The following is a 25,920-nucleotide window of genomic DNA, read 5'->3' on the forward strand; positions in this document are numbered from 1 at the left end:
TTTTTTGTTTGTTTTAATACTTAAAAAAAAAAAAGTAACCTTTGGAAAAAAAAAAAGATTTCTTTGCATTGTCATTTTCACCATAAAGTTTTTATATTTTTGTCCACAAGAGCTGTATGAGGGCTGTATAAGGTGACCAAAAAAAGGTGAATCGCACTTTTTTTTTTTTTCTGTTACAGTGTACACTATGCAATAAAAATGTTTTTATATTTTAATAGTTCAGACATTTTCGGATAGAGTGATGCCTTTTTTATTATTATTTATATATGTTTATATGTAAAATTGGGAAAGAGGTGATTTAATATTTTTATGGTTTTTTTTTATCCTTTTTTAATTTTTAAACAACTTTTTATATCACTTTTAGTCTCCTTAGGGATTTTGAACCTGGAATCTTTGACCATTTGTCCCATTCACCATAATAGAAATCTATAATGGTGAATGGGATTCTGGCATGCTACCTGCTGAGCTGTGCCTTGTGCACAGCTCAGCAGGCAGTTTAGGCTACTTTCACACTTGCGGCAGTGTGATCCGGCAGGCAGTTCCGTCGTCGGAACTGCCCGCCAGATCCGCTGATTTTGATGTGACTGAAAGCATTTGTGAGACGGATGCGGATCCGTCTCACAAATGCATTGCAAGAACGGATCTATCTCTCCGCTGTCATGCGGACAGACGGATCAGTCTTGTATTTTTTTTCACATTTTTACCGGTCTGCGCATGGGCAGGCCGGAAGGACGGATCCAGCATTCCGGTATTTTGAATGCCGGATCCGGCACTAATACATTCCTATGGGGAAAAATGCCGGATCCGGCATTCAGGCAAGTCTTCAGTTTTATCTTTTGCCTGATCAGTCAAAACGACTGAACTGAAGACATCCTGAACGGATTAGGCCTCTTTCACACTTGCGTTGTCCGGATCCGGCGTGTACTCCACTTGCCGGAATTACACTCCGGATCCGGAAAAACGCAAGTGTACTGAAAGCATTTGAAGACGGAACCGTCTTCCAAATGCTTTCAGTGTTACTATGGCACCCAGGACGCTATTAAAGTCCTGGTTGCCATAGTAGGAGCGGGGAGCGGGGGAGCGGTATACTTACAGTCCGTGCGGCTCCCGGGGCGCTCCAGAATGACGTCAGAGCGCCCCATGCGCATGGATGACGTGATCCATGCGATCACGTGATCCATGCGCTTGGGGCGCCCTGACGTCACTCTGGAGCGCCCGGGGAGCCGCACGGACGGTAAGTACACTGCTTCCCCGCTCCCCGCTACACTTACCATGGCTGTCAGGACTTTAGCGTCCCGGCAGCCATGGTAACCACTCTGAAAAAGCTAAATGTCGGCTCCGGCAATGCGCCGAAACGACGTTTAGCTTAAGGCCGGATCCGGATCAATGCCTTCCAATGGGCATTAATTCCGGATCCGGCCTTGCGGCAAGTGTTCCGGATTTTTGGCCGGAGCAAAAAGCGCAGCATGCTGCGGTATTTTCTCCGGCCAAAAAACGTTCCGTACCGGAACTGAAGACATCCTGATGCATCCTGAACGGATTACTCTCCATTCAGAATGCATTAGGATAATCCTGATCAGGATTCTTCCGGCATAGAGCCCCGACGACGGAACTCTATGCCGGAAGACAATAACGCAGGTGTGAAAGAGCCCTTACTCTCCATTCAGAATGCATAGGTATAAAACTGATCAGTTATTTTCCGGTATAGAGCCCCTGTGACGGAACTCTATGCCGGAAAAGAAAAACGCTAGTGTGAAAGTACCCTTACCATGACATGCCTGGGAACCTCCAGCAGGTCCCAGGCCCGCAATTTCAATGAGGGGGCTCCAAATCGGATCTGCCTAATCTCACAGATGCTGGAGCGGAGCGGGCTCAGTGCAGCAGCCTGCTCCATACAGGTACATCACAGTGGCTGAAGGGGTTAATAGACTGGTGCAGTAGGACACATACATGCCAATGTGTTCATAATACAGGAGCAAAAAAGCACCTGCATTACATCTGTGTGAAAATGACCTTAGTTAACACATTATATTAGGTTTAGGGATAGATCATTTTTAATTAGGATTACAGTATGTATATGGGGATGGAAAATTATATACCTATATAAGCCCAATATTTGCATACAAAAGATGGTTGGTGACCTCAGTTTTTTTTTGCATTTCTTTAAAGGCTACGTACACTTTTGGTGGCAATTTTGCAAAATTGCATTGCACTCCTTTTGGACTAAAAATATATTTTTTCAGTTGGTCTTTATTAAAAATGTTCAGCCATTTCTGAGATACAGGGTTAAAAACCAGTCCATTTGCAAGCTGTCATAGTCTGTTTTCTTTGAATCTTGTCCTCTGACAGCTCATGTGTAGCTCTCATCTCCGATCTCCTAACCTTATTATTTAAGCCATATTCTTAGCAGTTTAATAACAATTGAGCTATACTAAGTGTTTATGAGGTCAGGGTATCAGGCATAAGAGCTACACTTGAGAGGTCAGATGACAGGATTCACAGATTTTTCTGTCAAAGACCTCATACACACGACCGTTGTTCTTGCGGCTCGGTTGCAGACCCATTCACTTCAATGGGGCCGCAAAAGATGCGGACAGCACTCCGTGTGCTGTCCGCATCCGTTGCTCCGTTCCGTGGCGCCGCAAAAAAAATATAACATGTCCTACTCTTGTCCATTTTGCGGCCAAGAATAGGCATTTCTACAATGGGCCGCCTGTTCCGTTCCACAAACTGCGGAAGGCACACGGGCGGCTTCCGTGTTTTGCGGATCCACAACTGGCGGACCGCAAAAAACGGAACGGTCGTATGCAGGAGACCAAAAGGTGAGAAAATTGTCCTGGCTAGCAGTAGTGCAAAAAAAACTGTCAGTGACAGGGTTAAACTTCAGAAATGGGAGGCAGAAATCCTTTAAAGGGGTATTATCATCTTAATGATCACTGTTAAATCTGTTAATGAGCAGCCGGGAGCAGGTAAGTATTAAACGGCGTCATGAGAATACCCCTTTAAGTGGAAAGAACTTTCACATTAAGGCCTACATATCTACATACATTCATATGCATCAAGATAATTGGAAATAAAACACAATCCTACTTTTACTGCCACACGCAGAAGAGTTCTGCTACAGCAATACAAAAACAATGCTATGGAGCCACATTAAGCAGACTCTGGCACTTTCAGTTCTACTTCATTAACAGCAAAGAATGTCAATAAATGTCAAGAAGGTCAATAATTGGCCATTTCCGAGAAGTAATCCTTGTTTTGTTCACAGTCCTGCTGCTAAGTGTAAATTCAAAGAAAAAGATGCAGCGCTGCAGATCACCCAACACAAAGGATATTTAAAGGGCATCTGTCAGCAGATTTGTACCTATGACACTGGCTGACCTGTTACATGTGCGCTTGGCAGCTGAAGACATCTGTGTTGGTCCCATGTTCCTAAGTGCCCGCATTTATGAGAAAAGTGAAGTTTTAATATATGCAAATGAGCCTCTAGGAGCAACAGGGGGGTTGCCATTACACCTAGAAGCTCTTCTTTTTTGCAACTGCTGCGTCCTCTGCATTTTGATTAACAGGGCCAGACAGTGAAAATGTCATCACACCTGCCTGTCACTGACATTCAGTGCAGAGTATGCAGCATGTGCAGAGAGAACAGAGCCTCTAGGTCGGGGGTAGGCAACCTTTGGCACTCCAGCTGTTGTGAAACTACAACTCCCAGAATGCATACTTCCTCTGCTCTTCTAAGAACTCCCATAGAAATGAATGGAGCATGCTGGGAATTGTAGTTTCCCAACAGCTGGAGTGCCGAAGGTTGTTGATCCCTGCTCTAGGTGTAAAACGGCAACACCCCTGTTGCTCCTAGAGGCTCATTTGCATATACTAAAACTTCACTTTTCTCAGCAATGCGGGCACATATGAACATGGGACCAACACAGATACCTTCAGCTGCCAAGTGCACATGTAACAGGTCAGCCAGTGTCATAGGGACAAATCTGCTGACAGATGCCCCTTAAAAGAGGCTTTATTGGTTGCAGAAACAAACAATGGGGCACATTTATTAAGACCGGCGTTTTAGATGCCGATCTTAATAAAGCCCTAAACTGGCGGTGGAGCTGCCAAAAGTTATGAAGAGGCGCAGAGGCCTCTCCATAACTTTGGCGCATCCAGCACCAGTTCTAAATGCAAGACCGCTTCCGGAACTCCCACAGAAATGAATGCAAGCGCCACCACCTCTCCATTCACCTGTATGGGAATTTCGGAAATAGCCGAACTAGCGCTCAGCTATTTTCAGCACTCCCATAGAAGCGAATGGCCGTGCTTGTGCAGTGCGCCCTTGTTCACTTTGGGGGCCCAAATCCAGAAATATATGCGGGTCTCAGAGGTGGGACTCACATCTATTTAATATTGGTGGCATATCCTAGCAATATGCCATCAATGTATGAGATGGGCAAAGTCCTTAAAATGGGAATTGAGATGCACAAAGGCCAATGGAGGTGACATTACAGACTGAAGAAGAGGCCGCAGTGCTCGAATGAGTGCCTCCGCCAGTTGCAATAGCTGATCTGTTTTTTGCTTGACTTAATGCCCTACGAATAATTTGCAATCAGACTATGGTCATCCCTATTTCAGTTACCAATAGTATCTGAAAACTCAGCGCTAGCAATGGTGTTAGGATAACAGTACCAGTGTAAAGCTGCCAGCACCAAGACATTCCTCAGAGGCCATCCAGGGTACTGGGCCAAAGTGCATGGGTCATATACTCCAAGCGTTACCTAAGGGAAAAAGGGACAAGAAGAGCTTTAGGTCCAGCAAGCAAATCACTGCAGTTAAGATAGAGAAAGGTATCAAGTAGTAGTTGTATATTACAATGGCACTTAGACACCGAGAACCTCACCTAGAGGGACAGACCGGGTGAGGATCTCTTTGACTACTTAAAGGGAACCTATCACCGGGATTTTGTGTATAGAGCTGAGAACATGGGCTGTTAGATGGCCGCTAGCACATCCGCAATATCCAGTCCCCATAGCTCTGTGTGCTTTTATTGTGTCAAAACGATTTGATAGATATGTAAATGAGGCTACTAACGTTTCCGGAGCCCAGCCACGCCCACTGTAAAGGAGCCCAGCACCGCCCCGCATCCTCAGAATCTCCTCCTTGCTCCCAGACGTCACAAAGCTAGAGCGCCGTAATCTCGTGATGCGCGAGCTAGCGCATGCGCAGTGTCGGTATAGTGTTCCTTCCCTGTGCTGGCATCAGCCTCAGGGAACGAACTGCACATGCGCTAGCTCACACATCACGAGATTACGGTGCTCTAGCTTTGTGACTTCAGAGAGCAAGGAGGAGATTCGGAGGATGCGGGGAAGTGCTGGGCTCCTACACAGTGGGCGCGGCTGGGCTCAGAGTCAGAGAACGCTGGACTCATCTCTCAAGCATGGAGGAGACAGGACTCATCTAAGGTTCATTTACATATCTATAAAATCGTTTTTTTTGACACAATAAAAAGCACACAGAGCTATGGGGACTGGATATTGCGGATGTGCTAGCGGCCATCTAGCAACCCATGTCCTCAGCTCTATACCCAAAATCCAGGTGACCGGTTCCCTTTAAAGTGTAAGGCTGGCTGGGGTAGGGTTGTCACGATGCCGGAATTTGAACTTTGATTTAGATACCGAGTAAAGGATCACGATACTCGATACCAAAATCGTCACTTTGCAAAACTTTGTCTGTCCTGCACCGTTGTGTTATAGGTTTTGTTCACCTTAAGCCACCTAGTTCATGAATCGAATGCCAGACTCACAGTGCATACTGACAACAAGCAGAGCTGGAGGACAAAGGAGGTGGAAGTACATAATACAGATGTATGATCCATTGCAGGTCTGGAGCTGGGTGAACCCCCTATGAGCACAGTGATGGCTGTCGCCCAGCACCTGTTGGCTGTACACCGGATAATGATATACTGTGCGCTCCCCCCAAAGCTGTTAACCTCTGATGTGCCAGCGACAAGCCGCTGGTGCAGACCACCGCTGTGTTTGCCCAAAGGTTGCTCCCAGTTGAGTCATGACACTGAAATGAACAAAAAATGTAGCTGATCCAGCTCTGCGCGCAGCTGTTCTCAGGAGTGACCGAGCATGCCGGTGGAGCACTCTGAAGTTTATGTTCATCTGTCTCTGGGGCAGATATCACTGATGTCCGTCCAGGTCCTATACTCTCTGTATGTTATGCTGTGGGGAGGCTACTAAGTGCCATTAGCAGGAGGGTATAATGACCCAGGTTTGTGTGGATGTCAGCTGCTCTCCGAAGATCACATTTCACCATTAAGTAAGTGGCACTTAGAAGTTCCTGGAAAGCAGGACGCATCCCCTCCAATACTGCACAGTACAAGGACATCATGAGGGTCAGCACTGCGGACATCTATAGAGATACGTGACACAGAGTGTGGCTGCTGATCAGAACATGGTGAGCGCTAGCGGGTAGTGCACGCTCTGTTTTCTCTGTTAGACCTGCTACTAATGTTAGTTTTGAACCAAGCAGGGCTTGAAATAGTTGAAATTGAAAAAGTATCGATACCCAATGCAACCCTAAGCTGGAGGAGGCTTGTTGAAAGGCTACAGGGAAGAGGTGGGGGACTACTATGTCTACTGGAGAAGAGGGGATGAAATGTGGGACTTTTTACTTTACATGTTGTGAGGGATCGCATTCTCTCAGGGGTTTTCAAGCACAGATTTCTTCCTCAGACAAGGGTTTTAGTGTCCAAACACCAGCATAAACAAAGCAAAAGAAACAAACACCTGCCCGTCTAGGCACTACCTATTTCACAAATAACGTATACAGTTCACACCAGTGATCAGATGCGGCTTTCCCAGCCCAACCTCCAGCAGCCTCCAGGCTGCTCCCACACCAGTGTCTCTTGGAGGATAGTGGTCTAGGTGTCTTCCCAACAATGACCGTGCGACCCTCTTCCTTAGGCGTCGCTGGACCCCCCCAAACCTTAGGCTAAACCCAGTCTTATGGTCTCTTAGCCCTCCCGGCTCAGACCACACAGAACCACTGCAGGCTTCTGTGTGCAAGACATCACCCCTTCTAAGGCCTCATGCACATGACCATTGTTTTGGTCCGCATCCGAGCCGCAGTTTTTGCAGCTTGGATGCGGACCCATTCACTTTAATGGGGCCGCAAAAGATGCGGACAGCACTCCGTGTGCTGTCTGCATCCATTGCTCCGTTCCGTGGTCCGCCCAAAAAATATAACCTGTCCTATTCTTGTCCGCGCTTCGCGGACAAGAATAGGCAGTTATATTAAAGGCTGTCTGTGCCGTTCTGCAAATTGCCATCCGTGTTTTTCAGATCCGCGATTTGCGGACCACAAAACACACAACGGTTGTGTGCATGTAGCCTAAGGGCTTGTTCTCACATGTGAAGCCCGTGCCCGTGCTGTAGACCGCAAATTGCGGTCCGCTAAGCACGGGCACCTACCGTGTGGCAACCGCATAGGGATCGCGGCCCCATTCACTTGAATGGGGCCGCGATCCCTCCGTTCCGCAAAAAGATAGAGCAAGCTCTATCTTTTTGCGGTGCGGAAGCACGGAACGGAATCTCAGAAAGCACTCCATAGTGTTCCATTCCGTGGTTCCGTTCCACATCTCCGGATTTGCGGACCCATTGAAATGAATGGGTCCGCATCCGTGATGCAGAATGACCATGCGGTCTGCAATACGGGCACAGACTTCACACGGTCGTGTGAACAAGCCCTAAGGCCTCATGCACACGACTGTTGTTCGGGTCCGCATCAGAGCCACAGTTTTTGCGGCTCGGCTGCGGACCCATTCACTTCAATGGGGCCGCAAAAGATGCGGACAGCACTCCGTGTGCTGTCCGCATCCGTTGCTCCGTTCTGTGGCCCCGCAAGAAAAATATAGCATGTCCTATACTTGTCCGTTTTGTGGACAAGAATAGGCATTTCTACAATGGGCCGTCCATTCCGTTCTGCAAATTGCGGAAGGCACACGGGCGGCTTCTGTTTTTTGCGGATCCGCGGTTTGCGGACCGCAAAAAAGGGAACGGTCGTGTGCATGAGGCCTAAGGCCTCATGCACACGACCGTTGTGTGCATCCGTGGCCGTTGTTTCGTTTTCCGTGATTTTCTGCGGACCCATTGACTTTCAATGGGTCTGTTGAAAACTCGGAAAATGCACCGTTGTTAATCCGCGGCCGTGATCCGTGTTTCCTGTCAGTCAAAAAAATATGACCTGTCCTATTTTTTGGACGGACAACGGTTCACGGACCTATTCAAGTCAATGGGTCCGTGAAAAAACACTGATGCACACAAGATTGGCATCCGCGTCCTTGGCCGTAGGCTACTTTTACACAGACGGATCCGCAGATCCGTCTGCATAAAAGCTTTTTTAGAGCTGAGTTTTCACTTCGTGAAAACTCAGATCCGACAGTATATTCTAACACAGATATTCTAACACAGAGGCGTTCCCATAGTGATGGGGACACTTCAAGTTAGAATATACTACGAACTGTGTACATGACTGCCCCCTGCTGCCTGGCAGCACCCAATCTCTTACAGGGGGCTGTGATCCGCACAATTAACCCCTCAGGTGCCGCACCTGAGGATTTAATTGTGCGTATCATAGCCCCCTGTAAGAGATCGGGTGCTGCCAGGCAGCAGGGGGCAGTCATGTACAAAGTTCGTAGTATATTCTAACTTGAAGCGTCCCCATCACTATGGGAACGCCTCTGTGTTAGAATATACTGTCGGATATGAGTTTTCACGATCTAACTCAAATCCGATGGTATATTCTAACATAGAGGTGTTCCCATGGTGATGGGGACGCTTCAAGTTAAAATATACCATCGGATTGGAGAAAACTCTGATCCTATGGTATATTAACTCCTGACTTTACATTGAAAGTCAATAGGGGACGGATCCGTTTGAAATTGCACCATATTGTGTCAACGTCAAACGGATCCGTCCCCATTGACTTGCATTGTAAGGATCCGTTTGGCTCTGCACGGCCAGGCGGACACCAAAATGACTTTTTTTTTCATGTCCGTGGATCCTCCAAAAATCAAGGAAGAAAAAAAGGTCACGGATCACGGAACAACGGAAATCCGCAAAAAAAAACGTCCGTGTGCATGAGGCCTAACTCTGAGGATTCCTTTATCCCCAGGTGATTACTGCACCTGGTCTTGCTTCAGACCTGGTGATTGTGGGGAAGACGCAGCAAATCCTGCCATATATCTCCCCTAACAACCATGAGGCCCGTCACTGCCTCACAATGTTTACTACCGGACTCAGACCTACAATACGTCCTAAACTAAAGCCAAAGATTTGTCTAGGTATTTAGCTAGGTCATTAAAGTTTAACTCCAGCGAAAAACCAACAAACCGTTGTGCACTAGGTACAATTTCATGACACCTGCTTATTTACCTTGTCCTCATCCGTATAGAATTCCTGGAATTTCAGCAAAGGGGACATTGAAAAAGTATCCCCCGTGTAACGGATTAAGAAGTAAGGTTGTGGAACGCCTCCTTCTGCTTGACAGAAATCATCATAGGCTTTCTGAAATGCGAGCACCTATGGAAGAAAAACAAAATCACTGCTACTGAAATACATGTGCAGATAACGTCACCGAGAGAACAACAGCATCCGCTGTTCTATTCCGCGACCCGCAAAAAATATAGAGCATGTCCTATTCTTGTCTGCAATCGCGGACAAGGATAGGCATTTTCTATATAGCGCTGGCCATGTACAGTCCGCAAAATGCGGTATGCACACGGCCAGTATCCGCGTTTTGCGAGCCGCAAAACACATATGCGCAGGGCAAGGCCTGTTTTTTTACAAAACTATACTAGACGGAGCCTGGTAACGTTAAAGGTTTAAGTGGGCAGTGTATAGCGCTGTTCTGGGCGGTTCTAGAGGGGGGTACTAGTAAATAGCACCCAGAACAGCGCTCTACACCGCCCACGTAACTGTGGTATTGTTCTCTTGATAGGCCTAGACAAAGATGTCCGCAGTAGAGCATTGCACTAAGGCCGGAGCCATCACTGCGTGGAGCTGCCAGAATTCCGTTCAGCCCCATTAACTATAATAAAGAACAGCGGAGATCCTCCCATAACTCAACCGACTGATTCTCGGCATGTTTGCCGGGTTGCGGCCTGATGTCTGCCGGTCTCCATTATAGTGAATGGGGCCAGCGGTTATCAGGTAGCGTTCGGCAGTGCCTGATCCAGACATCTTAGGCGGGCTTCTCGCAGATGTGAAACAAGCCTATTTAGTGTGATCTGTGATGCTCTAAGTGGCTCATCCCCTTCCCTCTCTGGCTGCTGTGAAAATCGAGCCAAGCCGTTTGCCATGCTAATGGTCCAAACAATGGAGGAAGTTAAAGAGCCAGGACAGGGAGCAGAATACACAGAGTGACATTAAAAACATTGCCAGCTGATGATTGTCTGATCATGGGCGGAGGTGAGAGCTGCGTTTACATGCAGCAATCCTCTCCTCTGTATGGGATGAGCAATCACTGCTGTGAATTCTCCACCCCGTACAGATTCATTGTTTCTCGGCAGCAGATCACAGAGCAAAAGACAATCTGCTGCCCAAAAACGACGTTTGTGTCCACATCAACAATGCTTCCACCTGATGGATGAGCGTTTGCTTGCACATCAGGTGACCGGAGGCACTTTTACACATGGCAATTATTGGGATTTAATTTTCCTAGGCACATTCCTTCCCAAAAATCGCCCCGATTGTTGGCTTGTGCAAAGGGGTCATAAAGATAACCTGTCAGTACAAAATGCAATGCAATCTGCAGCCAGCAGGTTATAGAACAGGAGGAGCTGAGCAGACTGAGGTGTAGTTTACGGGAAAAAGTAAAACTTGTAATTTACACATTTATATTTCTGCTGACTTCAGTTGTACATGGTAGAGGTGTTGTCAGTGACTGATAGCATTCTCTTTCTAGGTGTGTATATAGAGGTAGCTCACCGTATATGGCATAGACGGATTGCTGGTCCTATTGACTACAATGGGATCCAACAGCGATCCAATCGCTTTTCGTTATAAGTGCTGGCTTTTGACCGGACAATGTGCATGCAGGGGCAGCGCGGTGGCTCAGTGGTTAGCAGTGCTGGGGTCTTGGGTTTTGAATCAGATAACATCTGCATGGAGATTGTATGTTCTCCCCATGTTGCATGGGTTTTCCTGCCAAGTCTCACATTCTTCAAATCAGTGCTGTCAGTGTCAGACTGTGCAGGGGCAACACCCCTGACTGGTAACACCCATCTGGACCTTCAGAACAGATTGCTAATACAATTCAAAAGCCTCTACTGTGAATAACAGAGGAACGGCACTAAATTGAGTCGTAAGAATAAATGTATGCAAGTTACCAAAAGAGACATGTCAAGGGAGGTGAGAGGTCCTCTTTATGTTAAAAGGATTTTCTGACTTTTACTGGTGACCTATTCTCAGCCGTTTGAGGAGGAGGATGGGCATCACAGCCTAACTGTAGCTTACCAAGCACAGCGCCGTCCATTTGATATTGGCAGTGCTCGGTATTTCACTTAAACGGGAGTGAGCTGCGCCGAAGCTACGTGACCGGTGAATGTGGCATCACTGGCCTAGGGTAAGCGGTGAGAAACGCGTTGCTCAAACAGCTGATCGGCAGAGGTCCCGGATGTCCGACACCGATCAGATACTGATGACCTAATCAGAGCATAGGTTATCAGTATGAAAAAGTCAGAAAACCCCCTTAACTACAAAAATATCTGAACTTTAAGCTTATATAGGTCTCATTTTTCTTCACCACCCATCCCCCCACCATCCTAAAAGGGAAAAAGTTACCTGAGCTTCAGAAAACTTTTCACCAATAGACACTGGAGGCTTAATCACTTCTATGCCATCCGAAAGGCACAATGCAGGAAAACAAAACCAATAATAGAAATGATACTTCTTCAAATCCTACCAAAAAAATGAAACATAACACATGGAAATGTCAAAACTTCAGGTTCACATTGTTCATATTGAATGTACTAAAACTTAAAGGGGCTAGCCTCCATTTTTTTGGTCCTTCCCTTGAAAATATTCCTACTGGGCCAGCGTTGCGCTCCCTAGTGTAACTAGGTTGCATGCCTTCCTGGATCACGTGTCGTATATTCGTCATGTAGCCCTAGCCCGGTTGCACCTCATGATGTACGCGGTTTGCGCCTGCACAGTCAGGCATGCACACTACTGCTCCATACAAAGTCTATGGGACTGATAGAGATAGCCAAGTCTATCGCTCCACCGTGTCCATCAGCTAACAGACACTGAATGGAACTCATTTAACCCCTTGATGACCCACAGTGAGAGTCTGAAGAGGACCTGCATTATATTATTACAATGCTCTGTTTATGGGGCCACTGTGCCTGTGTGGTCAATTCAGGACCCCAGATCTAACCCCCAGTCATGGTCCTTCCTTTAAGAGACATTCTTTGTATTCATTTCTTAATGAATAAGCACCTATCATTTACCATTACAAGTGAAGAAGAACTTGAATCTTTCTAGTAAAAGCATTAAATATATTCATCCAGCGTGGCACAATTGCTAAAAATATCCGCCCGGAACCTTTTCGGTATGCAGGTTCAAACTGTGGCGTCCATCTTGAATCAGCTGTCTAAAGCTCCTGCACCACGTTGCTTAAGTTATCTATACGGTTTATCAATAGTTCATTAAACATCTTTTGTCGACCCATATTTTCATGCAGCAAACTGATATGGACTGTGGAAAGGTGACGAGACAGGAGAAAAAACTGCTCTGAGATAAATATCAAAGCTCTCATGAAGTGATTTGTCAGGGAATAACCTTTATGGAGTACAAGAGCCTGGGCTCCGAGGAACCTCAGCATTGAGCATATTAAAAATGTCACAATTTAATCTGGAAAATAACAGCCGGAATACATTAGGAGATGGAAACACAGCTTTTTGTGATCAGCATAAAATTAAAAAGACACCTTCATTGTATGAGAGATTATTCAATTATACATTTTCTCTGTTCTAGGGCACAAAGAAATTAAAGCTGAAAAAAGCATAATAGGCCTATATATAGGTTGTAAAAAGTTAAAGGGAATTTGTCATGTCGAACATGGTGTCTGAGCTGAAGGCAGCATGTTATAGAGCAGGAGGAGCTGAGCAGATTGATATATAGCTTTATGGGAAAAGATTCAGTAAAACTTTTATTTCATTCATTTATATCTCTGCTCCTTCTGGGCTTTGAAGTCCAGGAGGCGGTCCTATCAGTGATTGCCAGCCTTCCCTCTATGACGGTGTATACAGAGATAACTGTCAATCACTGAAAGGACCGCCTCCTGGACTTCAAAGTGCAGAAAGAGCAGGAATTTAAATTAATGAAATACACATTTTACTGAATCTTTTCCCACAAAAATATATCAATCTGCTCAGCTCCTCCTGCTCTACATCATGGTGCCTGCAAATTACTTAGCATTTTTATGGTGACAGGTTCACTTTAAAAGGGTTTTCCGGGCTCCAAATTTGGTGATCTATCCTCAGTATAGGTTATCAATATCCGGTGTGTGGGGGTCCGACATCTGGCACCTCCACTAAATAGCTGTTCTCTGCAACTAGTCAGAAAAATTTGATTTTTGTACTTACCGTAAAATCCCTTTCTCGTTCAATGCATTTGGGGACACAGCACCATGGGTATATGCCCAGCTGCCACTAGGAGGCTGACACTAGCAAAATAAAAGTGTTGGCTCTGTTTAGGTGGGCTATACCCTGTCCACAGCCACTAGGCTAATCAGTTTGTACCAATAGCAGAAGGAGAGAGAAACAGAAGCAAGGAACCAACAAGTCCAAGAGGGGGAAAATGATTGACCAGGGCATACAAGAAAGGCACGGCCAGGTAAAAAGAGCGTCCGAAAACAGAAGGGAGTACAGAGGATGCCTGGATATGGAAAAAAAACAAGGGACTATATCAGATACGGCCAGCAGTGGAAAACTCACCCCACCTAGACAGGTCTATGGTGCTCACCAATCCTTCCACGGCCATGTCAGAAAGGACTTTCAACGATGACCCGAGAACTCCAGTAGCAGCTGGTGCTCACATTGTGGCGAATCCATGTCGTATAGAGCATCCAGTGATGATCCAGGTACTCCACCAGGATCATCCACCTACACGTCTGAAACCAAGCAGAAAGATAGCAACAACAGTGCAAATACCCCATCAATAAATAGGGTACGTCCTAGGGTTGTCAAAGGACACACCTAGTATAATACCTGACAACCAGCCCAAGGTGGAGGAAATGTGGTTGCCTGGTTCATATCAGGGCCAAGAGGTCTGGTTAGCTAATGCATCATGCAACAAGGAAAAACAATGCCCAGGATAGGGGCAATGAGAGGACTCGGTGCATTCAAATAGATGCGAGAGGTGGTGCCCTACACACACTGGAATACACCACTAATGAATGTGCTAAAGAGAGGGCTTGGGGCACCCAGGTAGGTGTGACCGAGACAGTGTCCAGCACACACCCGAATACAGCACAAAATGAAGGGACTAATGAGAAGGCCTGGTGCAGAGATACCGCACATACGGAGTCTAACAGACACAGTACCACACAATTGAGTACTCACAATGCAGAGATGCCCGCTGGCTCAACTTCTTCCCCCCACCCCTCCGAAAGGAGGGGACCCATGGTACTAGGTACATACCGCAATTGGGATGGTTGACAGAGAAAACACCCGGATATGGTACAAGTACACCACTGGAGGGGGACGTAAATGGGTTTCCAAGTGCATACTGGAACCAGGAAGGAGGGATGAAAACCACAGTTGGGGATGGTACCATGAGGGAGGAACCTGATGCCCAGCCCACAGTAAAACCAGAAAGACTCGTGCAAGTGCCAATAGACCACAGTTTGCACGAACAGGGCTGGAGATGGTACAAAAACCTCACCTGATGAGGGAGTAAAACGGCTACGTGGTGCACACTAGAACCAGGATGGTGTCATAGCGACAGTAACTGGAGAAGGTACAGATCCAGGAATGTGTGTCGAATAGAGCCCCTGCTGATAGTGCAGTTACCCTGGCTGAAAATGGAGACCTTGCAACCAGGAAGGTCTGCCAGATACATCATATGGAGGTGTGTGAAAGCCTCCCCCTGAAGGGGAAAGCGTACAGTACGTACCCATGGCACCACATAGGCATGCTAATGGTCTTGCGAGGGCACCACCACACACTGGAGAGTCGGCCAACTGGCGTACCTTAGTGGATGGGAAGTACCTTTACAACCAGAGGAGTTCTACTTTTATACTCACCATCTGGCGTCTTCAGGCGCCGCAGGGTCACCCCTTCGGTAAACTCGCACTAGAGTGGGATTACCGGTACTCCACTGCGGAAGCAGTAATGGGGGACTGGGTGACCAGCGAGGTACTGAGGTAAGCGCCCGCAGGGGGTGCTACTAAAGTGGACTTCCACGATGAAGACCCCCTGCTGCCTGGGCGGACGAAGAATGCAGCCTAGAAAGAGGAAAAGCAGGGGCCTCGATTTATGAAGTAGCCGAAAAAGGTGCGCCGTCGGCGGGTAGGAACCGCTGAAAAACGGGGGCCCTCCAGAGATAGAAAAACAGGTGGGAGGGGCTTCTGTGGGAAAGCGACACACGGGGAGGGGAAAAACGGAGCAAAAGGAGCACCTGGGACCAGGGGACAGGCTGGAGAAAAATGTGACGTAGTCCCGGCCGAAGCTGGGGACTAAATTAGAATGAGAGGCCGAGGAGAGGAGTGGGTGGCCAGGGAGGAGAAGGGAACCCGGAATAATAGGGAATCCCGTGGCCTGAAAAGGGGGGCTAACCCGGGGGTCCCCATGGGGCAAGGACGCCGTCCGCGTCTACAGGTGCTGCCAGGTCACCCCTTCAGCAAACTTGCACATACATGGGATTGCCAGCATGGCACTGCGGATGCAGTAATGGGGGACTGGGTGATAGGCGAGGTACTCAAAGTACCTGCCCGCAGGGGGTGCAACTAAAGTGGGTATCCACTCCTGCGCCATCCTGCAGCAGGCAGAGACCTGCAGAAGAAAAGGAAAAAAAGAATAAAATAAAATAATAAAAATAAAAGAGCAGCAAGACCTGCAAAAAAACATAGCAGGTCATGTTTGCCTCCTACGGACACTAGACTAAAACTGATTAGCCTAGTGGCTGTGGAGAGGATATAGCCCACCCTGGCGGAGCCAACACTTTTCTTTTGCTAATGTCATCTGCCCTGCTTCCTCTCCTCCTCCAGGTTTTTCTTTTTCCCCAGCCTTGGGTCGAGCTGGGTGTTTCCCTTTGCTTTTTTCTTGCATTTGGGATTTTCTCCCACTTGTCCTGCGATTCCAGCAGTCTCCCACTATTTATCCTTTGGGATTCTTGCTGGTCCTGGAGCCTTTTGGCCCATCCCTTAGTTTTCCTATCCCCCAATTCATGCAATGGCCTCTACTGGTCCTGTTGGGTCACATGGTTTTCCTGCACCTGTACACCCAACCGTTTCCATGGCTGTTCTTTCCCACCCTCGGGGACGGCTTTTGGACGTCCCATGGTGCCGTGTCCCCCAATGCCAGTAACGAGAAAATTGGATTTTTGTACTTACCGTAAAATCCCTCTCTCGTTCAATGCATTGGGGGACACAGATCCCACCCTCTGTTTTTACTTTCTCTCTCTGTCACCGGGCTGTTCTCTTTTTCTTCCCCAGTCCAGGACTTGTTGGTTCATTGCTTCTGTTTCTCTCTCCTACTGCTATTGGTACAAACTGATTAGCCTAGTGGCTGTGGAGAGGGTATAGCCCACTTGGACGGAGCCAACACTTTTCTTTTGCTAGTGTCAGCTGGGCATATACCCATGGTGCTGTGTCCCCCAATGCCATTAACGAGAAAACACAGTTCTGTCCATTGTGTAGTTGGAGGGCCCATTTTGGAGATATATATATATATATATATATACACACACAGTGTCTAGGCACACCCCCACCTGAAATGATCTTGTAAGACTCCAGGAAATGTTTTCTTTATTTGCTGTACAATAAAATAAAATAAAATAAAAACACTTATTCAACCATTAATCACAGACATATAAAACAGATAAAACAGACTCCCTTCAAAAAGTTCTTCTAACCTTTAAAATCAATTGACTGTGTCAAGCACATTCATATGTGAAGTCTAGAGAAAATGAATCCACAACTCCGCTGCGTTTACAGCATTGATAGCTTGTTCCAGTGTGTATAAGATAAAACCAGTAATACGATGTTTAAGCAACAAGCTGCAACAATGTCTCCATAAAATGATTACTATTATATTATTGAGCTATTAGGCTCTTACCACCTCCTGTATCTTCGACTGCTTCGGGAGCAGATCTCTTTCCATGCACAGTTCCTGGTCAGCGTGGGACCGCGATTTACAATTATGTCCGTAGCAAACTAATACAGAGAACTCCTGAAAGGAGACGCTGTATTAGCTTGCTACAAAGATATTAGAACATTTTGAAAGGAGTAACTTTTATCTGTTTTATATTGTACAGCAAGGGCCCTGCTGAATTCATATACGGTATATTTTTGGAGTAGAATTATTTTCTAAAACAAAAATTTCCTTGTGTCTTGCCAGATCATTTCAGACGGGGGTGTTCCTACACCCTGTGTACATACAGTTATTATTTATCAGACATTGGGTTGAGGAGAGCCACCAAATTTTGCAGTTTCTGGGGATAAAAGGAGGGTCCTAGACGAGGGACCAGCACCTATCTGACATTGGTGGCATATCCTAGTGATATGCCACCAATGTCTGAGATGGGAATACCCCTTTAAGGCCCAAACAAGCTTGACGATAAAGGGGTCAAATGCAGTTTTTCAGCAGTCACAAAAACCAAAACTAAACATATCAAAGATAGTAGTGGTGTCCTTAGAAACTAGAAAGTAAATCAATTGCAGAAAAAAGGCCCAATAAAACATCAACTTTATTTAGATTATATTAAAATTTAAACCCAAAGATAGATGTCACTACTATGGGCCAAAAAAGCCCAACTAGTTTAGTAGAAATAGTATCCAAATGATAACAGGTCTGATAGAAATAGATAAGATAAAAAGGACAGGAAATCAACAGGGTTAATGGGCAGTGCAAATTGGAGAGGGTGGGATGTCCAAAGGGGAACACTTTCCCTATGGAGACCCTAGTACCATCTCAGCCCAGGGTCGACCCCTGATGGTGGGGTCTCCCTGTCCTCGTACCTGTCCTACAAAACCCTGGAATGCCCTAGATGACTTAGGTTATTTATAACATGACCCTGACGCATTTCCCCGGATGGGTTCCTCAGGGGGGTCGGTGCTAGTTAGAAATAGTCTCATCAAACAGAAGATACACTTGATACAGTTAGATAGACACAAAAATGAGTCAGACTAGGTAGAAATGGAAAAAGGGGCAAACATCATTATACATCATATGTTCCTAATGGGCTTGAGAAAGAGGATACAACCTAAAAGCAAAACACAGAGGCCCATAAGGAAAGAGCAAGTAGCCCAAAGATCACCAAATCACAGTAGTAGGGGGTCTTACTCACATGTGAAGTGCCCAAAAATTGCAGGATGTTAGGGAGGGTCATAAATAGTGAGCCGGTGCGCTCCAACTCGCATCGGAAGGAGCACTTCCGGCTGGTGGAACGCACATCACATCCAGGTCCGTGGACGCATGCGTCGCTTCCCATTTAGTGAATCGCATGCGTTCCAACCAACGCCCGGAAGCAGAGGTATGAGGAGGCGTGTGTGGGTTAACCTGCGGATAGCAATCGCTTGGTAGCGCTGCAAACCCAAGTGCTAGGATGTAAATGGCATCCACAGATAAGCACTATGGAGATCATGGGAATACACACAAACACCAGTTGGTCAAGGTGTTAGTAGGTGATGATAGGATATAGATATAGAGATATATATATATATAGAGATATATATATATATATATAGAAGATTAACCTCTAATTACGCCCCCCCCCCCCTTTTTTAGTTCCCTCCGCATGTTGATAAGATATAGACAATAAAAAATAGAATGGATGAAAATGATGATAAAAAAATCACTCAATAATAATAGGAAGGAGAGGCATAACTGAAAATGGAAAAGCAAAAATTTAAAAATACTGATTCATTGTGGGAGACGCTTAAATACTAAATGGAGCAGTTAAAGGTCAACCTCTCATTGAGACCAGAGGGTGACTGGGATTTACATCTGTAAATCCACTCTGCCTCCTTTTGAAGAATTCTGCTGTCCCAATCCCCCTTTCTAGGAGAGAGAGAGGGACCAATTCCAAAACAGAGAACCTCAAAACTCGGGGGTCACCTGTATGATGTTCGATTACATGGTTGGCAATGGGCATACCGAACTTTAGGATTTTTGGACCCCAGACCCGAACATTTCAGTAAAAGTTCGGGATCGGGTTCGGTGTTCGGCTATTTTATGGCGCTTTCTGAAAGGCTGCAGAGCTGCGAATCAACAAGCATATAACTTGTGTGCTCTTAGAAGTCATCACAGCCATGCCTACTAATGGCATGGCTGTGATTGGCCAATGCAGCATGTGACCCAGCCTCTACAGTAGGTGAACCCGATTTTGTGTCAATCTCGCTCTCTTTCTCGGCGAGATTGAGCACCTACGAGCCCCATCGCGGGAGCCAGCGCCGAGCTGGCTTGCCGCGATGGAGACAGAGCCGTCATAGAAGCGACGGGAGATCCTGAGATCCTGAGTTATGAATCCTGAGGGTGAAGTCCCCGCCGGATTTTAAATAAAAATCCGGCATGGGTCCCCCCCTCAGGAGCATACCGGGCCCTTAGGTCTGTTATGGGTTGTAAGGAGAGCCCCCCCAACGCGAAAAAAACGGCGTAGGGGGTCCCCCTACAATCCATACCAGACCCGTATCCAAAGCACGCTACCCGGCCAGCCAGGAAGGGAGTGGGGACGAGTGAGCGCCCCCCCCCCCCCCCTCCTGAGCCGTACCAGGCTGCATGCCCTCAACATGGGGGGGTTGGGTGCTCTGGGGCAGGGGGCGCACTGCGGCCCCCCCACCTCAGAGCACCCTGTCCCCATGTTGATGAGGACAGGGCCCCTTCCCGACAACCCTGGCCGTTGGTTGTCGGGGTATGCGGGCGGGAGGCTTATCGGAATCTGGGAGCCCCCTTTAATAAGGGGGCCCCCAGATACCGACCCCCCACCCTAAGTGAATGAGTATGGGGTACATCGTACCCCTACCCATTCACCTGCAAGAAAAGTGGTAAAAACACAAATAAGGAAAAAGAGTAAACTGGGCACACCTTGGATATTGGAAACTACTATTTATTAATTAATGAGTATTTAGGGATAAGAACACCAAAATAATGGAAGTCACTATCACATTATTGGGCAACATACATATTGAAACTTCTGCGTATCAGTGATCGGGATGAAGCTGAACTGGTCACCGCCGCGATGTTGGCAGACCCGACAGCCTCACTCCAGTCCCTGCATAGGCAGAGGGTATAAATTATATAAATATTTGGATTTTAATAAACAACAGTGTATTAACAGTATAATATGATAATAAAATGCAGTGGCAAATAAAATACGGTGTGGTATCGATACAATATAATTCAGGTGACAATATAAGAATTTATGAATATATAAATATATAAAAAAGGAAATTCGTTGATCCTGAGGATTTCCCAATGTCCAAATGGGCCAAGATGCCCACAAGTTCGTTATGGCAATGTGAATGGACAAGGTGATGTTGTAATTAATACCAACATAAAATCACTTGATATGTTCAGTCATTAGACCAGCGGCGTCCCGCTAGCGGTCTGAAATAAATCCGATAATTGGACAGTAGTACAAATAGGAACGTTCTTACCGATGCTGGAGGTTTCTCGCAATGGAGAGAAACCTCTGCCGTCTGTCGAAACTTGATCCCGGTTTAACTGCAGTCGGGTAGAACTCACAGTGGGTACTATGGATCACCTGTTAGCAGTCGAATCACTGCACGAGGTCCCGCTTGTTTGAGTCCAAATGAAGTATCCCAACCTTCCGGGTAGAGGTTTCAGATCAGCTGTGTTTGGTAACTCGGCTCAGAATTGTTCCTCTATGAAAACAATGCGGTGCACTCGCATGTAGTAGAATTGGGGGGTCAGACCAGACGCGTTTCGGGGTTAGAGTGTCCCCTTCCTCAGTGGCTATCCGACCACCCCTAGAGACCATTCTTTTATACTTTAACAAGGAGTTTTGCAAACCCCGGTTCGGACTTTGATTCCGGAAGTCCTGTGAAAATCCTTATACCGTCAGGGAATAATCCTTATAAGTGTCACAATGCCGTTTTACTTATTCTGTTTATTCAAAGTACTATTATTATATTCGCGCATTTTTACAACGGTGGTCTTTTGTGTATTTGTTGCAGTAGATAACAGTTGGTTGTATCGTTGCGATTCATTTGCGTTTTCCTTATCGCCTCCAGCCGTCCAAATGATTGCATATAGACTGCTACATGTGTAGATATATAGTGTATCACATATAAAGGACATTTCAAAGATATTGTAACATTTGTCTGACTATTCCACCGCTATATATAGGGGAACTTTTTGCACACGGAAAATCCTTTGAAAAATTTTTTTTTCTGTGTAAAATTGTTTTTTGAAAAGAGGAATACACAAATGTATAAAAGGTTTAAGATAGGGCAGAGGAAATTATGTTAAAAAGACGCAGATAATTCTAAACTAACAATATATAAATATTTTACTTAATTTCTAAAGGACCATATATTAATATCATTATAAAATTATATATCCCTATACCTTATAGAGGAAATAAATATGGGTGTTGATATATATCCATATATTAGTTCTTTACTCCAGTAGTCTATGTATATATAAATGGATATCCAAAACATACTCGATATCCACAGACCTTATGGGTGTATTGTTTGTAATATTATGTATGATCTAAAAATATGTATATAAATAAAAGACCATAAATTACTTCCATAAAAAGTTTTTTTGTTGTTTTGTTCCACAACATTATTAGATAAAATTTTCAATACGAATCCCCTGCAGATCCAAAAAGTTGTATTAATAAACACATAATTCCAAAAAAAAATAAAATATATATATATATATATATATATATATATAAAAATTCATATATAAAAATTAATAAAATAAGTAAGAATGACTTCCGGTTCCGGCGCCGCCATGTGAGGACGCAGCGCTCAGAGCTCCTGCATACCGCCGAACATTATTGTCATTTTGGAGCGCAGGGAACTGCTTTTCAGCCCTAAAGGACGTCCGACTGACACCACTTACCTGCATCTAGGAGCCGATGGAAAGATATCTCCTCCGGAGCGGGCAGAAGATCACAGGTGCGCAGCTAGCAGCCTCACAGAGCGCGGCAAAAATGGCGGACACTCAGCCACTAGTATTCAGGGAGGAGGGCTCTCAGAGTACCCAGGGAGAGGGGTCCCCTCTAGGTGGCACGGCCACAATAGATTATAAACAACTAGCCATTGAAGTGGCAATGCGTATAATGCCGGACATCCAGAAAACACTGGAAACGACAATACTGGCCTCTTTTAACTCCCTGAGGGAAGAGGTAAATCAGACCAGCATACAAGTTGGGGCCCTGGAGAAAGAGCTGCGGTCTTTGCAGCAGCAAGCGGGGGACACTGAGTCTATATTGAAATCCCAGCAGCACGACTTGGAATACCTGCGGTTTAAGGTGGATGACCTGGAAAACAGGTCACGCCGCAACAACCTGAGGGTGGTTGGGCTGCCTGAGTCCATTAAACAACTGGACCTTTTAGATATATGTGAGAAAGAACTGCCAGAGGCCCTGGGCCTAAAGTTTTTCTGTCGAGTGGAGAGGGCCCACAGGATTGGTCCGGAAAGAGGCGCCACTAGGGATTCTAATTCGGAGTCTCCCCGCAGTGGAGATGGGAGACCTCGCCAAGTTATTTTTAGACTGTTGGATTTCAATGATAAGGTGGCTTTACTCCGCAGTTTTCGTAGAAGGCGACACCAGATAACCATAAGGGGCCACAAAATTTTATTGTTTGAGGACTTCTCGGCTGAGGTGGCGAAGAAACGCAAGGCCTTTAGCCCGGTCTGCACTGCACTCTACCAAAGGGACATCAGATTTCAGCTTCTTTTCCCGGCGGTTCTAAAGATTCACAGAGCACAAGGAGGGACTATCACTTTTAGATCTCCCACTGAGGCAGAGGAGGCCTTGGATGAGATTATTGATTCAGAGCAGCATGATATACCACTCTCTCCCCAACGGTCTACCTTGAAGGACTCATTGGTTCCAGCTGTGCGACGAGGGAATGACCGTTCGTGCAATGGCCAGGAAAGACCCTCCAGAAGAGGACGTTGACATTCCTCAATTCTAAATGTGGTTGAAACTCAACCCTTAGGGGTAGAATCTTGTTAATGCTGCTAAGCTGTTCCAGATTAAGAATGTTTTATTATCCTGCTTTATGCTCCATACTAGGGCCGTTATTGTTCAGTTGTACAGATTGCAATTGTTTAGGCTAGGTATGTGAGAGTTCTGCCATGGCGGAAAAAAGGAAAGTCTATAACTAGATTTAGTGACGGCGGACACCACCTAGCCGTACCCGGTCCAGTGGACTGGTACCTGCTGCCACACACCTAGGCAGTTCTATTTGGTTGTACTTATATTGATTTTTGCTTGTGTTTTCTGTTCTCTTTCCCTCCCCCCCTTTTTCCTTCCCTCCTCCCTTCTTCCTTGGCTTTCTCTGTCTGGGGATCCGTACATACCGGAACTGAAATGAAAATTATATCCTGGAATGTCAAGGGCTTACGCTCCCCGCAGAAGCGGTCAAAGATTTTACGTCACCTAAAGCGTTTTCAACCTGATGTAGTCCTCCTGCAAGAGACGCATCTGGAAGATAAAGATTTCTTCCGTATGAAAAAATTTTGGGTGGGTTCTGTGGTTGGATCCTCAGCCAGGGAGCGCAAAGCTGGAGTACTCACTTTAGTACATAGAAATTTCTCAGGGAAAATACTTTCAGAGTCTCATGACAGTGAAGGCAGATGGCATAGGTTAGTGGTAGAGATAGGAGGGATTTCTTATAGCATTCATAATGTGTATGCCCCAAATGAAAATAATGCTCCCTTTTACGCTCTTCTGGAGAACAGACTGCATATGGATGGAACTCACAACAGAATTGTGGGTGGTGATTTTAACTCAGTCGCTTCTGTTCTGGAAGACCGGAAGAGAGAGGAGGGGATGGTCAGATCACAAAGACTCTCTGACAAGGTTATACCTCCCTTTTTAACTGCTACAGGATTATATGATACCTGGCGCTCTCTACATCCTGACGACAGGGAGTATACGCATTTTTCACATGCACATAATGTATGGTCTCGTATTGACTATCTTTTCCTTCCCCTACATATGTCATCTAGGGTGGTTTCCGCTGAAATTCATGACTTACTTATTTCTGACCACTCACCTGTCTCCATTTCCTTGCAGGATACCTACCCTAGAGGAACTGATTTTATATGGCGCTTTCCTTCCTTTCTTGCCAAGGATGACAATTTCAAAGATACACTACAAGGTTGGTGGTGGGAGTTTCAGGGTGACAATCCCCGAGATGCATCAGATGTTTCGACCCATTGGGAGACTGCAAAAGCGGTTCTGAGGGGTCGAATTCTCGGTTATGTTAGTAATCTACGCAAGGTGGTTGCTAAACAATATCAGGAGGCTAGTTCGGCCCTTAGACAGGCATACACTCAATTTCTCCGGGTGGCTACTACTCAGCACAAAGAGGCGTGGATTGCAGCTAGAAATACCTTTGAAGTTTGGGTAGATAAACGGGAGGCAATGTATAGGTCAGAATTCCAGACGGATCTGTTCAGATTTGGGAATAAGTCAGGCAAAATGTTGGCCAACTTAGCACGGGGCAGGAGGGCTCCTACAGTCATCACAGCCCTGAAAGGGGAGGGGGGAGTGGTCCAAACAAATCCTAAATTGATAAATGATTTGTTAGGAAAATATTATGAGCGTCTCTATAGCGACACCCCAGAAGACCCTGAAAAGGGTAGGGGATTTTTGACAAACGTCAAATTACCTTCCCTGACGGAGGAACAGCAGGGATCTATAAATGCGGAAATAACGGCTGAGGAAGTGCTACATATAATACGCTCCCTACATAATGGAAAGGCGCCAGGCCCTGACGGATTCTCAGGAGAATTTTATAAAGTGCTACAAGAAAATCTTGCCCCTACACTGACGGAATATTTTAACCATCTTTTACATACAGGTAGTTTCCCTGCCCATGTTAATGTTGCCCACATTAAATTGATACTTAAACCAAATAAGGACCCACAAGATCCAGGTTCGTACCGCCCGATCTCGCTCATCAATCAGGACCTCAAGATATTGACTAAAATACTGGCTGACAGACTGAGCCTATTAATGCCTACTCTGATAGGGCCCTCCCAGGTGGGTTTCATTAAAGGGAGGTCGGGGGTAGCAAATATTAGGAAGGTGTTGGCAACCTTGGATTGGGTCCAGCGCCGCCCTCAGCCAGCCGGAACCCCTATTTTGTTGGCGTTAGATGCGGAAAAAGCTTTTGACTCACTGCGTTGGGACTGGCTGGGGGCGGTACTTGATAAATTCAAGATTTTGGGGGACATCCGTACCTTTTTGAAGGGTCTCTATTCCAGCCCAGCGGCGCGCATACATACGGGAGGTTTCCTGTCTCGGGTGTTCCCCCTCCAGAGAGGGACTAGACAGGGTTGTCTGCTTTCCCCCCTCCTCTTTGACCTAGCCATCGAGCCCTTAGCTAGATTTTTAGAGGATTCGGACTTATATACGGGTATTACCATAGGCAAGAAAGAGGTCAAACTAACTTTATATGCGGATGATCTTTTGATCTTCATGGACA

At 46.1% G+C, this 25,920-nt stretch overlaps 1 protein-coding gene across 1 annotated transcript in view; it reads right to left on the reverse strand.

The window, feature by feature from the left end:
- The window catches only part of ATG7 (autophagy related 7), a 297,775-nt gene that overhangs the window by 216,481 nt on the left and 55,374 nt on the right, over positions 1-25,920 (reverse strand). The window contains exons 6-8 of the mRNA XM_040406900.1: positions 11,838-11,954; positions 9,429-9,575; positions 4,678-4,766 (exon numbers count right to left, since the gene is read on the reverse strand). Of these exons, the coding sequence (XP_040262834.1) occupies positions 4,678-4,766; positions 9,429-9,575; positions 11,838-11,954 (353 nt within the window). The remainder of the gene's footprint in view (positions 1-4,677; positions 4,767-9,428; positions 9,576-11,837; positions 11,955-25,920) is intronic.

Source organism: Bufo bufo, chromosome 9 (genome assembly GCF_905171765.1).
Source record: "Bufo bufo chromosome 9, aBufBuf1.1, whole genome shotgun sequence".
Classification (NCBI taxonomy): Eukaryota; Metazoa; Chordata; class Amphibia; order Anura; family Bufonidae; genus Bufo; species Bufo bufo.